Genomic DNA, 16,221 nt, shown 5'->3' with positions numbered 1-16,221 from the left:
TAGAATCGAATTCGAAATATTAATAGCAGTCGTTGCCGCAACGCTCAACACATCACACTTTTTAAACACCTTTTACCTACACAAAATTACTTTTTAAATTTCCAGTCAAGCTGCTTGTTTCAAAATTATAGCCGGTAAAGAAGACAGTGCTATTTCAAAAACAAACTAACAAGGGTCTTAAATTTCAAACCAACAACAATCTTAGCAAGCCTTGGATTATGTGAGTATGATCAAAGGTGGCATTGTAATCAATGTCAAGGTAAAAAGTAGGTAGTCTGGTTAAAGCATTTTATTCAGCCGGTCAAGTCAGTACGATATAGAGGTCTCGATTTGAAATTGTCCTAAAAATATTTTATTGTTTTGTATTGTGGTGAGTTCAACGGAAAAATAAGTGCTATATAAATACATATTCAAAAACATTTCGGCACAATTTTTTGCTGTGTATTAAAGTGTTACGAATCTTTGCGGTATTTTTTAGTACCTTTCAACCGAGAGCAAAGGTATATAAGCTGCGTTCGCGAACGGTCTCATTTAAAATCATTTCATATTTGCAGCAGCAAGTACAAGCATAAAGTAAAACGCATTCAGCGAGAAAGTATTATTTAATTGTTGGTGATTAAAGTATAATTAAAAGAACATTCTCGAAAGTTACAAGAAACGTAAGTTTTAAACTCCTTGCTCCCAACTAACTATAAGAACACTAAAACGATGAAGAATTTTAAGAAAATCAGCTTTTCAAGGTTTTTGTTCGGCCATTTTCTTTCTTATTCAACCGTCTGCGTAATTAGAAAATAAGAATTGGCAGCTACGCATCTTGTTTTTCTATCGATTTGGCATTAAAACACAAACAAATCTATAAATAAAAGTTGCGTCTAGATTTTCGCCCAGATTAATTAGCGAATTGCGAAATTCGCAGTGACGCATTTGAAAATTCGAGAATTCACGTACGCACTTGCGCTTTGTGTGCATTTTTTTACTTAAGTAACTTCCATTTTTGTCTTACGAAATCTGGTTATTCTAGCTGAAATAAAATAGTTTGTTCAACTAAAGCCACGTCTGAAAATTTCCAATTGCTGAAGCAATTGCAGTATACACACCAAATAGTGTGTATGTATGCATTTCAAGCTGCGTATACATGCACACACTCACACAACGAAAACGATGACGAAGCGACGGAACAAAGGTTTTTTCAACTTCCCTTTGTTTCCCCGTTTCTTCGTTTCGCTTTGTTCGAATGTTCGTGAGGGGTGGGGCATAGGGGATTCTCAACACAGTTGGCGACGATAAACTTCTTACTTTTTATTGTACAGACAGGAAGTTGTTGTTCATTAGTTGTGTAATTTCAACTAATACGAGCTGAATTCGTATTAATTTTCAATCTCTCAATTTTCTGCCCGCAGAATAATCTAAAATGCAGATCTTTGTGAAGACCTTGACTGGAAAGACCATCACTTTGGAGGTGGAGCCTTCCGATACCATTGAGAATGTGAAGGCCAAGATTCAGGATAAGGAGGGAATCCCCCCAGATCAGCAGCGTCTGATCTTCGCCGGCAAGCAGCTCGAGGATGGACGCACTCTTTCTGACTACAACATCCAGAAGGAGTCGACCCTTCACTTGGTTCTCCGTCTGCGTGGTGGTATGCAGATCTTCGTGAAGACTTTGACCGGAAAGACCATCACCCTGGAAGTTGAGCCTTCAGACACCATTGAGAATGTGAAGGCTAAGATCCAAGACAAGGAGGGAATTCCTCCAGATCAGCAGCGTCTGATCTTCGCCGGCAAGCAGCTCGAGGATGGACGCACTCTTTCTGACTACAACATCCAGAAGGAGTCGACCCTTCACTTGGTTCTCCGTCTGCGTGGTGGTATGCAGATCTTCGTGAAGACTTTGACCGGAAAGACCATCACCCTGGAAGTTGAGCCTTCAGACACCATTGAGAATGTGAAGGCTAAGATCCAAGACAAGGAGGGAATTCCTCCAGATCAGCAGCGTCTGATCTTCGCCGGCAAGCAACTGGAAGACGGACGCACCCTGTCCGATTACAACATCCAGAAGGAGTCGACCCTTCACTTGGTTCTCCGTCTGCGTGGTGGTATGCAGATCTTCGTGAAGACTCTGACCGGAAAGACCATCACCCTGGAAGTTGAGCCTTCAGACACCATTGAGAATGTGAAGGCTAAGATCCAAGACAAGGAGGGAATTCCTCCAGATCAGCAGCGTCTGATCTTCGCCGGCAAGCAACTGGAAGACGGACGCACCCTGTCCGATTACAACATCCAGAAGGAGTCGACCCTTCACTTGGTTCTCCGTCTGCGTGGTGGTATGCAGATCTTCGTGAAGACTCTGACCGGAAAGACCATCACCCTGGAAGTTGAGCCATCAGACACCATTGAGAATGTGAAGGCTAAGATCCAAGACAAGGAGGGAATTCCTCCAGATCAGCAGCGTCTGATCTTCGCCGGCAAGCAACTGGAAGACGGACGCACCCTGTCCGATTACAACATCCAGAAGGAGTCGACCCTTCACTTGGTTCTCCGTCTGCGTGGTGGTATGCAGATCTTCGTGAAGACTTTGACCGGAAAGACCATCACCCTGGAAGTTGAGCCATCAGACACCATTGAGAATGTGAAGGCTAAGATCCAAGACAAGGAGGGAATTCCTCCAGATCAGCAGCGTCTGATCTTCGCCGGCAAGCAGCTCGAGGATGGACGCACTCTTTCTGACTACAACATCCAGAAGGAGTCAACCCTTCACTTGGTTCTCCGTCTGCGTGGTGGTATGCAGATCTTCGTGAAGACTCTGACCGGAAAGACCATCACTTTGGAGGTTGAGCCGTCGGACACCATTGAGAATGTGAAGGCCAAGATTCAGGATAAGGAGGGAATCCCCCCAGATCAGCAGCGTCTGATCTTCGCCGGCAAGCAACTGGAAGACGGACGCACCCTGTCCGATTACAACATCCAGAAGGAGTCGACCCTTCACTTGGTTCTCCGTCTGCGTGGTGGTATGCAGATCTTCGTGAAGACTCTGACCGGAAAGACCATCACCCTGGAAGTTGAGCCATCAGACACCATTGAGAATGTGAAGGCTAAGATCCAAGACAAGGAGGGAATTCCTCCAGATCAGCAGCGTCTGATCTTCGCCGGCAAGCAGCTCGAGGATGGACGCACTCTTTCTGACTACAACATCCAGAAGGAGTCGACCCTTCACTTGGTTCTCCGTCTGCGTGGTGGTATGCAGATCTTCGTGAAGACTTTGACCGGAAAGACCATCACCCTGGAAGTTGAGCCTTCAGACACCATTGAGAATGTGAAGGCTAAGATCCAAGACAAGGAGGGAATTCCTCCAGATCAGCAGCGTCTGATCTTCGCCGGCAAGCAACTGGAAGACGGACGCACCCTGTCCGATTACAACATCCAGAAGGAGTCGACCCTTCACTTGGTTCTCCGTCTGCGTGGTGGTATGCAGATCTTCGTGAAGACTTTGACCGGAAAGACCATCACCCTGGAAGTTGAGCCATCAGACACCATTGAGAATGTGAAGGCTAAGATCCAAGACAAGGAGGGAATTCCTCCAGATCAGCAGCGTCTGATCTTCGCCGGCAAACAGCTCGAGGATGGACGCACTCTTTCTGACTACAACATCCAGAAGGAGTCGACCCTTCACTTGGTTCTCCGTCTGCGTGGTGGTATGCAGATCTTCGTGAAGACTTTGACCGGAAAGACCATCACCCTGGAAGTTGAGCCTTCAGACACCATTGAGAATGTGAAGGCTAAGATCCAAGACAAGGAGGGAATTCCTCCAGATCAGCAGCGTCTGATCTTCGCCGGCAAACAGCTAGAGGATGGACGCACTCTTTCTGATTACAACATCCAGAAGGAGTCAACTTTGCACTTGGTGCTCCGTCTCCGCGGAGGAATCCAAGCTTAAACTAAATACATTTCCAAATAAACACAAACTTAGCACGCACTTCACCCAAGACTCATGATAAATACTAGGAAGCCATGGATGGACACTTTCCTTTCTTTATTGTTGAAAGGGAAGACATCAGCAAAATTCAAAATTCCAGTATATGCCAGGATATATATATTTGATGAAATCCAAATTTCTTTATTGAATCTAAAGCACAAAATAAACGAAGTTATTAAAAATTTGCTATTTTATTGGGGTGTTACTTTTGTTAATTTGGCGCTATTACTACTTTTGGTATATACTAACATACTACACTTTGTGTAATGCAGCCCTTGTTTGTTAGGAAGGAGGCGTTAGTACCATTTCATTATTTACCTTTTGCGTAGATAAATACGATTAATTCTGTGCAAAAAGAGATGGCTAAATTATTGCAACGCGTGGAAATAACGTTACGCAGCTTTTACATTTTCAACTCGAGCTTTGGCCAAGTAGAAGGCGAGGTGAGCAAATAAAATAAATAAAAGGGATACGCCCCTAATGAGTAATTTTTACAGGAACACAAAAAGGTTTTGTTTTACCATCCAAATGACATCGAATTAAACACGAAAATGAAGGATGTGGGACTAAGTGAGGCCATCATAAGGTTTACTGGGTATTTATGGAACATTTTACTGAGTGATAAGTGTGTAATAATACGGATTTTGTTGTTACTTGCAGAACTTTTACCTCCGAAGATGATTGCCAGGCATTGCATACCCAAAAAACGACCCAACTTTTTTACCAACCCGAGCCAGGATATTGGTTAGTATTGGTCCTGAATGTTCCCAAGGAGGTGCGGTTAAAGGAGGGCGTGGAGGTGGCCGATTACCGGGGTGCCGAGATCTCCGACAGAATTTATAGAGCAATACTTAGACAATGCTATCAAATGTTTCGCTTTGAACACGGATGGTTTTCCTCCTTCGGAAGTGAGGAATCTAATCCGGATAAGCGTAGGGAACTGCTGTGCCAGAAGCTACTTCAGTTCTATGATCAGCACCTGTCCAACCTGAGGGATCCGTCGCAATGTGATATCATCGATATGCTGCATTCCATTCAATACCTTCCCCTGGATAAATCGCTCTTTTTGCGTGCCCAAAACTTTGGCACCCTGTGCGAAACCTTTCCCGACATCAAGGAGAGCATTATGCTCTACCAGGAGCAGGTTCTTTGTGGCGGAAAACTCAGCCCGGAGGATCTGCACTGCGTACACTCGTATGTCGTGCAACACGTGCTGAAGGTCGAGGCCAGCAACTCCTCCATTGCAGTTTCTCCTTCACTAAAGCGAAGCATAAGCGAATGTCAGGTGGGCGGTTTCGTAAGGAGTCGTCAGAAAGGCGAGGGAGAGGAATACGAAGTTGTAAATGAGGAAGGCAATCCTCTGAAGGTCTATATCACATTGGACAAGGAGGCCAAGGCGTACTACCTGCTCATCTACCGCGCTTTGCACATAACTCTGTGCCTGTTTTTGGATGGTATGATAAGGACTTGATTTAATTGGCCAAAATAACAAATTAACATTCTTGATCCTCCAGCTGCTCAGCCTGCGCCGAAACAAGATCTCTACGACGAGCTCCATGGCTACATGGCACCCCAACTGACTTCGTTGGCCCGGGACATATCCAGCGAGTTAACTAAGGAGGCGGTGGGTGCGGCAGGTCAAGAAAACTCCACTGGGAACAGCGAAACGGCACCAAAGTACGTGTTCATCAACGAACAGAGCTTGCAGCACCACACGAACTTTCAAAAGCACGTGCCCCAAGGACTGCCCCGCAATGTGCTTAGTATCATTGCGGATTTGGCTAACGACAGTGGCAAGGCGGAAATGGAGAGTGCTCCTGCCGAGGAAGTTCAGGTGAAGACAACTAATGACTATTGGATTGTGAAGCGGCGCTGTAACTATAGGCAGTACTATGTGATCCTGTGCAATAGCAAGGCCACCCTGCTGGACGTCACCCAGGAAGCGAGGCGCATTTTCGAGCAAGAGCTCACAGATGATGTATTTTTTGATAAATAAAAAGGAGAATTAGGTAAAGAATGGGAGTGCGCCAATTGTGGGGTCTTGGCCCGGTTGCTTGCCAACAGAATCTGCAAGTTGGCCGGACATCCGAAGACGGATTTCAAGCCAGCACCGCCCCGGAATCGCTGGCATCGTTATACACGCTGTTCGACGAGGAGGAGCTCGTGGTCGTGGTGACTCCGTTCTGCGATTTGCTGATCTTAACAATGTATATTCGACGGTTGGACATGCAGATGCTGTAGTAGTGCTGCTCGTAGTCGATGGTGATCCTCTCGCAGCTGCTGTTCGGCATGAAGGAGTCGTCGATGCTAAAACAGGTGCAAAATTATTGGAAAATTCCATCAGCCTTTGTTTCGAAAACCCACCTCTCTGTAAGATTCAGCAATCCCATTATCACATTTGCGCTACGCTCATCGTTCTTCAGATCTCCACCGGATTCCAGAACTGCTCCATCTTCCTTTAGTATCAGATAACCAATTTGATTGGGCGCAATCAACTTTTCCCTGTCCATTTTCAACAATATTTATTTATTTATCTTTCGCACCCACACTTACAAGTGTGACCAGACGCGCCGGAACCAAAAATTTCTCAGCATTTAAATACCAAATCGGTAGCCTGGCAAACCGGCTTAAGTGTTGTAAGTCGTCAACTGCGCGCCATTGACACAAATTCGAAATTGGGACACCGGGCTAAGGTTAATTCATTCAAAAGACAAACAACGCACATCAACAGGAAACTAAAACTCCGGCTCTAAGTCAACAGGGGGCGTGGTCGATAAGGGGGCGTGTGCAGGTGCATGGCTAATGCGAACGTCTGGCGAAAAAGTGGTAAAAGGCCATGGACAAGGAAATTCCGGACACAGTCTCTCCGGAATGGCCAACTACTATCGACGCAAGAAGGGTGACGCGGTGTTCCTAAACGCAAAACCGCTAAACAGTGCTAATGCTCAGGCATACTTGTACGGGGTACGCAAGTACTCCATTGGATTGGCGGAGCGATTGGATGCGGACTATGAAGCTCCTCCGTTGGAAAGAAAAAAGAGCTCGGAAAGCACGGCTTCCAATAACCCGGAATTTACGCCGGTGGGTGTATCTTATATGCTGTTGAACCCGCTTTGTAAAACTGGATATCGCTGTTCTAGAGTGTTTTCTACAGGAACATAGCTCCCGTCAATTGGTTTTTGAGGATTATTGGAGTATTACCCATCGTGCGAAATGGTCCCGCTCGTGCCAGGTTCGAAATGAACTCCGCCTCCTTTATTTACTCAGTGGTTTTCTTTGTGCTCTTGGCGGTGAGTGTGTTTGATTGCAGAAATGGGTTACATAACTCAACATTTCACAATTTAAACTTCGGTTCAGTTTAGATTTATACTTCTTGTATGTATTATGTAACCTAAACACTTTTTTTTAGTGCTACGTAGGCTATGTGGCCAACAACCGCATCCACATCGTGCGATCCCTGAGTGGACCCTTCGAGGAGGCGGTGATCGCCTACCTGTTTCTGGTCAACATCCTGCCCATTATGATAATACCAATTTTGTGGTACGAGGCCAGGAAGATAGCCAAACTCTTCAATGATTGGGATGACTTTGAGGTGCTGTACTACCAGATATCCGGACATAGTTTGCCCCTAAAACTGCGACAGAAAGCGGTATATATTGCCACCGTGCTGCCAATTCTCTCGGTTTTATCGGTGGTCATCACGCACATCACCATGTCGGACCTGAACATCAACCAGGTGGTGCCCTACTGCATCCTGGACAACTTGACTGCCATGCTGGGTGCGTGGTGGTTCCTCATCTGCGAGGCCATGAGCATTACGGCTCATCTTCTGGCGGAGCGGTTCCAGAAGGCACTGAAACACATTGGACCCGCTGCCATGGTGGCGGACTATCGGGTTTTGTGGCTTCGATTGAGCAAGTTGACCCGGGATACTGGAAATGCCTTGTGCTACACCTTTGTTTTCATGAGCCTCTACCTGTTCTTCATCATTACCCTTTCGATTTATGGACTAATGTCCCAGCTCTCTGAGGGATTTGGCATCAAGGACATTGGACTGACTATAACTGCTTTGTGGAACATAGGACTGCTCTTCTATATCTGCGATGAGGCACATTATGCCTCGGTTAATGTGCGAACCAATTTTCAGAAGAAACTACTCATGGTGGAGCTCAACTGGATGAACTCGGATGCCCAGACGGAGATAAATATGTTTTTGCGAGCCACCGAAATGAATCCATCGACCATTAATTGTGGTGGCTTCTTTGATGTGAACAGAAGTCTTTTCAAAGGACTCTTAACCACAATGGTCACATATCTGGTGGTCTTGCTGCAGTTTCAGATCAGTATCCCTACAGACAAGGGGGATTCTGAAGGCGCTACTAATATCACCGTGGTGGACTTTGTTATGGACAGCCTGGACAACGATATGAGCCTAATGGGAGTCAGTACCAGTACTCCGAGTACCACCACTGCAGGAACCACTTTGCCACCGCCAATAATGAAGCAAAAGGGCAGAAAAGGATAATGGAACAAATACTCTTAAGAAATTAAAGATATTATTAGGTAATGTGCATCTGTAGCTGAGGCCAAATAATAAAAGCACCGCAAATTCAACATTCCTAACATTTTTCAAGCTGTACGAACAATATTTAAGTAAGTATGGAACTAATAAAAACACGTTCATTAGATATGTTACAATTTTTCACTTTTATTTGATATTCATACTTATTTCGTTCTGTGCTACTAAATAGAAATACTTAAAATATTGCTAGTCAACATAATTTAAGGCATATTATAGTACAATAGTTGTAACTCTACAGAGAATCTGAGCTTTAAACTTCGTTGCTATTATTTGAACGCTAATTTATATAAGAGAAGATTTTGGTTTTAAATCAACCTCGGCTTTCGCGAGAGTTTCGCTGCCGTAGCCCAGAGGTTAGAAGGTGCGACCTTCGCTTGGAAGTTCCGAGTTCGAGTCGTGTTGCTGACTAATAATTATTTTTGTTTAATTCGTTTTAGGTGCTTTTGAGAGCTATTTCTACACAAAAATAGTTTATGTTTTACCGACCGCTTTGAACCGATTTTGCCTTTCTAACAAGCCGCTCCATATCCCTTGGCTATTTAAAATAGTATCTCTACTATAACCATATCACACTCTGTTTTGCAATACAGAATCTGTAGTGCAATTGCAATCAAGACACCTGATGGGAAGTTCCAAATATATCCAATCTTTGAGTACTCATTTAACACTGTCCATCGGGAGACTCGGTTAGTATGTGTTTATATCCATTGCTGCCCAGATACATGTGCTCGCGTTGAAAACGATATGGTATCTAATGGATAAGGAAGTTACTTTAGATGTTTTCGAAATATTCGATTCCAACTTACGGCTCCTGGAGCTGGACAAGGTATGGCCACAGTGGCAATCTCCCGCAGCTTGTTCATGGTTCGTAGACTCTGGTAGAAGCTATGCATTACATACCACTTGCAGTAGTCCATGCAGATCAAGATGTAGCAGATGATAACTGATATATAAGAATATTATAAAGCATACATTTCAAAATGTAAGTCTAAATTCCAAACTTACAGTAGGGCACTTGACCACCCAGCAATTGCACGATTTTCGTATCCCTCAGCATGAAGACCAGTGCCCCCAAGCCGATCATCAAGAGGAACTCCACGACCAGCCAGGGAATGATTAGGCCCGGTCGATTCTTGAGGACTCCGAAAAACAGGGATATGGTACTCAGGGCGTAGGTACCCGCTATTCCGGCCATCACGTAGAGTAGATTCTCCGTGGCGACGGCCAATTGGGTAGCAGTTTGCAGCCGCAGATCATTGTGGAAGGGCGACATGTTGTAGAAACCATTGTCCTTCTGGTCCAGGATGTCCAGCTCCAGGACCTCGCACATCTGCTCGGCATGAGCCAGTCCCAAGAGCACCAGGAACAGGGCGCAGTGGGAGATCAGCTGAAAAACACATAAAACGAATTTTAAGGATCACGTTTTTCAATAACATTATAGCTTAAAAAGTTATTATAAAATAGTATATAATAATTACAATTGGTGTTTGTGAAAACCGGAACATCCCAGCGATCAGCTGAAGTTATTTCCCCCTATACTAAGTGACGCCCAAAAGCTGCTTCTATAATTCGCAACTGGTTCTAGCAGCTCTCGCAACAACCCCCACTATATGTGGAATGGAGAGCTTTAAAAGGGCGCTCGTCCTGGCACGTTCCCGATCACGGAACTCAAGTGCAGACGCATTGCGCCGCAGGAGCGTCTCCTTCGCTCCGCTCCTGGATTTCCAGTGGTGGGCGGGGGCGAGCGTTCCATTGCCGCCTTCGACGCCTCCTTGCGCGCCCAGTGGGGTATGGCTTTGCATATCCAGTGCGTAATTTTTTGCTTCTGGGGCCGCGGCTGCACATTGCGGATTGCTCGGGGATTCCCCGAATCTCCTTGCGTGCCCGTGCGCTGCGCCCCGCCTGAGATATCCATGTTCTCTAATCTTACATAATGTTTGCCTAGTGATATATATCTTTGAACTTACCAACTGATAGATGCTGGTGAGGAGGGCCGTGGTCCTGAGGTTCTTGGGCGATACGGGTGCCATTAGCATCTCCCAGCTGCGGCGACAGCAGTTCTTCCACTTGCATCCTGCGCCTGATGCACTGCTAACCGTCGGCAGCAGCATTTCACTATAGTTTCTCTAGTTTTCCGCAATCAATTTATGGATTTTTCCCGCTTTTCCAGTTAATCAAAAAGCGACGCAACTGTTCCGCGGCTGTTTCGTCATGCAATTGGACTCGGAGACGTCGCGAAAAGGTGGAGGGGCAACACCCACGCAACTCAAACTTTTCCGGAGCTTTTCCGCTGGTTTGATGCTTAAACTACACTGGCGAATTTATCAAAAAAAAAACTATATGAATAAAACAACGTTGAGTGCCAAGGTCCGCGAAATGTTTTGACTTGGCGGAAAGCTTTTACGACTGTGTTTTGCTTCATACTCTGTCGTTAAGTTTTATTGATTATCTAATGCGTTTGGTTTATACAATACATATATAAAGATAATTCACAAAACAAAATAACTATAGTTAAAAAAAAATATTTTGGATTATTAGGCACTAATTCTAAGAGCTTACATTACATAAGTAATCTATCTTTTAATTGGTGACCCGGATTCATTACTTCAAGGTGACCCAGGCAAAACGATGACTTGTATATAGCAAGGCAGATATATTTTAAAAGTTTCATTTCGTTTTCCAAAAATTACAATATTTATAAACATATGACTAAGGGTATCTAAACGTTCTCCAAAAAAACAGCCTTTTAGCAAACATTTTTTGGGGGTTGTTTTCCTCTTGAAAACGCGCAGATGTTTATCGCCCCATTCACAAAGCTTTCTTTTGACTTTTCGAAGCTTCCGCCAGAGTTGCCACCGTCTTGCGAGGCCAGGCAATTAAAGTTGGCGCGGGACTTGCCCCCGCATACTGCAGCCCGTTGCTATGATAAATTTTTGCATTTTAAAAGTCAATTTACACTGGAACTATAAAAATGTAACATAAATTTTGCCAAAGCAGGCCATAAAACTCCTGCCAGTCGGTGCAGAAAGAGAATCAAAGTCGTGTCGATGCCACTGGGCAACATGCCAGCCATGGGTACCAACCTAACCAGCCAAAACTCCATCATCACCATCATGATCTTGGGATGGGGAATTGGGGTAATGGGGGAGACGGAAACTCATGGCGCTCCCTTGGAGTTGGAAGCTACTTGTGGGCCTAATTGATTGTTTTTCTACGAGCTCGAAGCTCCGAAAACTTCTGGTAACCTGGCGAGGATCGACTGGGATGCTGGCGGTTCTGGCGGATCATCTCACAATGTTGGGAAATACGAAACGATGATGAAGACCTCAGGGGCAATATATATATATATATATATATATATACGAGTATATGTTGTTGGCGGCTTGTTATCATTGGGCGTGTTTTATTAACTTTTAAGCTGCCATACACGCGAGGGGCCATAAAAAGTGCAACTGGCGGTGGCTCCGGCAACTGCGAAACTGCAAAAGTCAATTAAAAATTTTTTACATTTGTTTGCACACACAGGAACGGAACATACATATATGTTGCTTAGCTGCCCCATCTTCCATCCTGGCGCGATAATCATAACTGCAAAAAAGTAAGAAAACTGCGCGCAGGCGTCGCCCGTCCATAATTTATGGCCAAAAAGTGTTGGCCAAAAGGGGAGTGAAAGGATTGGAAGTGCGGTGCACAGGTGATCCCGGCAAGCTGGTGTATTGAAATATCATCTTGCAACCATTTGCCGTTCAATTTGCGTTCGCAACGCTCTTTTGATTGGTTTTTCCAGCCCATCACCCGCCCGCCCGCTTGCGATCCACGCGATTCGACTACAAATTGATTGCCTTAAAGTAACTTGTAAAATGCATCTAAGAGATGCACCGCAAATAACTGAAAAGGGTTCTGGAGCTGCTATTAATGATTAAAAATATTATTTTATTATTATATTTTCTAATTTCTTTACTTAGTTTAAAATATTTCATGGTATTCCACCTTGACTTCTTTTACATTAACATTTTACTTTAGTAGTCTACTGCCAGCTGGTTTTTCTCAGTGTGAGCATTCGGTGCATTTCCTCTGCTGTCTTTGCTGCTTCCTGGGCTCCTCTTTCAGCCAAAAACAGAAGCAACATTACAAATGTGTGGCGTTATTGCCACGGGGGAGGAGTCTGGAGTCGGGAGTCAGGAGCATCGACTTCTTTTTGATTAAAAAGAGGAAAAAGTGGCAGAGCAGGAGGTTTAGTTGAGAAAGGAGTTGGCTTTGGCTTTGGTTTTGGCTCCGATTTGGAAGTGGATGTGGAGTTCGATTTGCTTTGTGGTTGGGGGTGGGGCTGGTGCTGTGACTACGACTGCGACTGGGGATATATAGACGACTGACTTGGCCAAAAGCAATCGACGTTGTTAACAAGCATTTCAGCGCATGACAATTGGCATGCACACCTCCGGGCCATTAATATGCAACCGATGCTGACACATTTGGAGCTCGGCTAAGTTGCAACTGCTGTCATTCTGCAACACAAACGGACTGGCGAGGCGACTGGCCAGGGCCTTAGTTATTTAATCACGGAAAATCTTACGGGCATAAATAACATTTCCCCGACTTATTTGCACAATTTGTTTGCCTGTTTTGACAGTTGGGTTTGCAGGCATTTTCGATCTATGAAAGTTGCTGGATTCTGGAGTGGGGTTAAAAAGTGGTATTGATAGTTTATAGGGCTCTGAAAGTAATTATGGAAGTAAAGATGTATTTTTGTTAAAAAGTCTTTACAAAAATAATACAATATATACTCAAAATATTTTCTTTGAGAGATTAAGCAGTTGAATGCTTCAAATTCATACTTCTCCTATAAGATACATAATTTGACTTAGCATTTGGCACAGTACAATGAATACAATCCCCTTAAAACGTTGTCACGTTTTTGGATTACGCATTTCGACGCCAAGTATCAATTGTCGCACATATTTGCATAGACCAAATACGGAAGGGGGTTTTTTGGGGGATTCGATCCCCCATTATAAGCGGGAATGTATTGTCGCTGTCTTGTTTCGCGGATTTTATGCGATGCCGCAATGATGAAGATGTGGTTCCAGTTGCCATTAAACATGCACCCTCGCCATCAGAAGCAACAGCAACACGCGGCAGCAACATCAGTTCCTGCAACGGCAATCGCAAACACTCGAGTCTCAAGGGTGTGTTCAATTGTGTCAATTTAACGCCTTTTACGGCCCACCAGCCTCGAACCATTTGCACCCACTCCGCAGTCCGTGAATCCCCCTTTTCGAGCCCCTTTCCCACAATTTGTCTGCTGCACGTTGGGCATATTAATTATTGCAGGGCAACGGTTTCAAATAGATCGCAGTACGCCGATGTTTAGCCCACACGATTTGGCAGCAGTGTTAATTATCCATGCCATAGCATCGCATCCAATCCGGTGGATGGATAGTTTCATCTGGGATATCGGGTCGGGTATTTGCCAACTGCATGCTCGCTTTACGCCGGCCAAACACGATTATTAGTAGTTGCCTGTCTAAATATTGGAAATTGTCAATACTCGTATGCCGGCACTGCTGCTTAAATGGTTTATGAATGTGAGCGTCGCCTGGTAATCAAGGACGAGGATTCATCCAAAGGATGCATCTGCAGAACGGCAAACACGGATTGCTGGCAAGGAAGAAGGAAGCTGCTCCGTTGCAAATGTGGGCGGTGCTCTGCCAGCAGCAATTGTAATTAAATTGGTAGTTGCACAAAGCGGTTGTACTTAGTTATGGATAGAAAAGATATATGCAAGCCCATTCTGCAACTGCCAATCGAATTTCATATAGAAAACATTATATTCATGGTAGTATCATCAGTGGTATAAAATATCCTGTGGCATTGCCTATAAATAAATCTAATTAGCATTGGGCATTGTAACTATTATGTTGCAAATGAAGGGTTATTATTTTCCCTTGGGCTTATCCTTTGTTTGTCAAGCTGCTGGCCTTAAATTAAGCAATATTTAATCTAATGCCCAGTGGCCAAATCTAATCAGATGACTCGAGAGTCCTGCAAGCCGGGAAAATCGTGGAATTCATAGGCTTTAAGAGGCGTAACCTGCTGGCAGGAGCCAAAGGCAGTCGCGCTTGCCTGGCAAATATCCTTGATATCATTTAGTCAACTGGAAAAAATTCAATCAGCATACTTGGCAAATATTCAACAGCGCTCTGGATCTGAATCTGTATCTGAACGTGGATGGGAATGGGGATGTGGATGTGGATGGGGATCTGGATGTCGATTGTTTGACTGAGCGAGCAGCCCAAAGGGGGCTGAAAATGTGGGGGTGGTGGTGGGTGGCAGGGGGTGTTCGCTGCATAAATCAACAGCAAATAAATGCTGATACGCTGAAAGTTCGTCTTGGGATGCTTTCGGCTGAAACAAAAAAACATTCGAAGCGGAAACGAGGAGAACAAAAAAAAAAGGAAAAAAAGGGAAACAAAAACGAGAAGAAAAATTCGCATTCGATAATTGAATTTTCCATGGCGGAGAATATGGGAATAGGAGGGAAAAAAGTGTCCAAAGGAGCAGGATGGAGGAGTGGGTGGCCACCAAGGACCCCCAAAGCGTGTCCAGCGATGCATGCGTCGCACGTAGCCGGAGGAGCAGAAAAAGGAGGAGAAACGGAGTCCAAGGAGCAGGAGAACTCAGGGCGAAAGTTGGGGCAGGAGCTGCTGGCTTGGAGCTGCTCCCATATTATGTGCACAATAAATAGACGTGATCAGCATGAGCAAGGTGAGGGAGCATCGCTGTCGTCCTTCTCCAGCTCGTCCTTTTTCTCGGGAGCTGTCCTTGCGCTTGGTTGAGCGGCCACATCGCTGGCTGCATGCTGAGAAGTAGGACACTTGCGAAAATTAATCAATCTAGAAAGTAATTAATGGAAACATATCTTTTTAACTAATTATACAGTAGTCTTAATTGCCATTTAGGCACACAAACTGTAGCTGGTAAATCTCCAATAAGTAATTAATCTTTATAGTTCTAAATTCAGTTGAGTTGCAATACTTTTCCAAAGATTTTTCCCAAGTGCAAAAACTTGGAGCACCGAAATCCCCGAGTGGAAGGCAGCCGAAGGAGCGAAGGAAGCACTTGAGAGGATGTTGACTGAGTTTTCCTCAGCTTCTTTTTGCCGGCTGTTTCCGGCTTTTGTTGCACGAAAAGTGCTCGACGGAATCTTTTGTCCCGGTATCTGTATCTGTGTGTCTGTGTGTGTTTGCCTGGCACTGGTGGAAAGGGGGTGGGGGTGGGCTAAGGACGCAACCCCCCTGCTTCTTCCACCCCCCGCTGAAGATGTTGAAACTTCCGAAAAACAAGGCGCCGCTAAACTTTTTTATGCTAACTTACTTTGTAGTTTCTTCTTATTTGCAACTTTGATTTTTGTTTATTTTCGCTTGCAGAGCCACCCCCGCAGAGCGAAAAAAAACAAGAAAATGGGGGAAGGAAAAGCTCGGGAAATCGCAACCCCCGAGAAAGAGAAAATGGCGGCAAAGCAGCTTCAAGTAGAAGGAAAATTTCTTGACACGGAAAATTTCCTTGGACTGTATAGACTTCTTTTTCTCGCTTTTCCTTGCCATTTCCTTTTGCTTCCGTTCACTTTAAAATGCGCCATTTTCTTGTTTGCTGACCCGGGCCTATAAAA

General features: G+C 44.8%; 5 protein-coding genes and 1 non-coding gene across 8 annotated transcripts; 4 read left to right on the top strand and 2 right to left on the bottom strand.

Annotated features, from left to right (window-relative positions):
- The first annotated feature begins 27 nt into the window (after nucleotides 1–27).
- LOC6532863 (polyubiquitin) lies at nucleotides 28–4,152 on the top strand. Of its 3 annotated transcripts, none has more exons than XM_039374473.1 (2): nucleotides 28–220; nucleotides 1,401–4,152. In XM_039374473.1, exon 2 carries the CDS (start codon nucleotides 1,412–1,414, stop codon nucleotides 3,929–3,931), a length of 2,520 nt encoding a protein of 839 aa, XP_039230407.1. In that variant the 5' UTR covers nucleotides 28–220; nucleotides 1,401–1,411; the 3' UTR covers nucleotides 3,932–4,152. The 3 variants fall into 3 exon arrangements, with proteins under 3 accessions (XP_039230407.1, XP_039230406.1, XP_039230405.1); XM_039374472.1 differs by lacking the exon at nucleotides 28–220 and adding an exon at nucleotides 355–370; XM_039374471.1 differs by lacking the exon at nucleotides 28–220 and adding an exon at nucleotides 549–659.
- Nucleotides 4,153–4,252: 100 nt separating this feature from the next.
- LOC6532861 (vacuolar fusion protein CCZ1 homolog) lies at nucleotides 4,253–5,987 on the top strand. The gene is made up of 4 exons (XM_002093561.4): nucleotides 4,253–4,413; nucleotides 4,468–4,565; nucleotides 4,631–5,424; nucleotides 5,485–5,987. Exons 1-4 carry the CDS (start codon nucleotides 4,330–4,332, stop codon nucleotides 5,964–5,966), a joined length of 1,458 nt encoding a protein of 485 aa, XP_002093597.1. The 5' UTR covers nucleotides 4,253–4,329; the 3' UTR covers nucleotides 5,967–5,987.
- Nucleotides 5,923–6,540, bottom strand: LOC6532860 (ragulator complex protein LAMTOR4 homolog). The gene is made up of 2 exons (XM_002093560.4): nucleotides 6,335–6,540; nucleotides 5,923–6,277 (listed from the first exon to the last, which is right to left on the bottom strand). The coding sequence occupies exons 1-2, from the start codon at nucleotides 6,478–6,480 to the stop codon at nucleotides 6,070–6,072; spliced, it is 354 nt and encodes a 117-aa protein (XP_002093596.1). The 5' UTR covers nucleotides 6,481–6,540; the 3' UTR covers nucleotides 5,923–6,069.
- A 43-nt stretch (nucleotides 6,541–6,583) lies between these two features.
- LOC6532859 (gustatory and odorant receptor 63a) lies at nucleotides 6,584–8,833 on the top strand. The gene is made up of 3 exons (XM_002093559.4): nucleotides 6,584–7,051; nucleotides 7,111–7,260; nucleotides 7,380–8,833. Exons 1-3 carry the CDS (start codon nucleotides 6,773–6,775, stop codon nucleotides 8,493–8,495), a joined length of 1,545 nt encoding a protein of 514 aa, XP_002093595.1. The 5' UTR covers nucleotides 6,584–6,772; the 3' UTR covers nucleotides 8,496–8,833.
- LOC6532857 lies at nucleotides 8,659–10,926 on the bottom strand. Its single transcript, XM_002093558.3, has 4 exons — nucleotides 10,520–10,926; nucleotides 9,558–9,939; nucleotides 9,359–9,495; nucleotides 8,659–9,303 (listed from the first exon to the last, which is right to left on the bottom strand). The coding sequence occupies exons 1-4, from the start codon at nucleotides 10,661–10,663 to the stop codon at nucleotides 9,214–9,216; spliced, it is 753 nt and encodes a 250-aa protein (XP_002093594.1). The 5' UTR covers nucleotides 10,664–10,926; the 3' UTR covers nucleotides 8,659–9,213.
- LOC6532858 lies at nucleotides 10,181–10,453 on the top strand. The gene has a single exon (XR_005561390.1). It is a non-coding gene; the product is annotated as a U11 spliceosomal RNA (small nuclear RNA).
- Nucleotides 10,927–16,221: the final 5,295 nt, after the last annotated feature.

The sequence above is a fragment of the Drosophila yakuba genome, chromosome 3L (assembly GCF_016746365.2).
Source record: "Drosophila yakuba strain Tai18E2 chromosome 3L, Prin_Dyak_Tai18E2_2.1, whole genome shotgun sequence".
Classification (NCBI taxonomy): Eukaryota; Metazoa; Arthropoda; class Insecta; order Diptera; family Drosophilidae; genus Drosophila; species Drosophila yakuba.
This window is presented reverse-complemented; position numbering and strand designations above follow the sequence as displayed.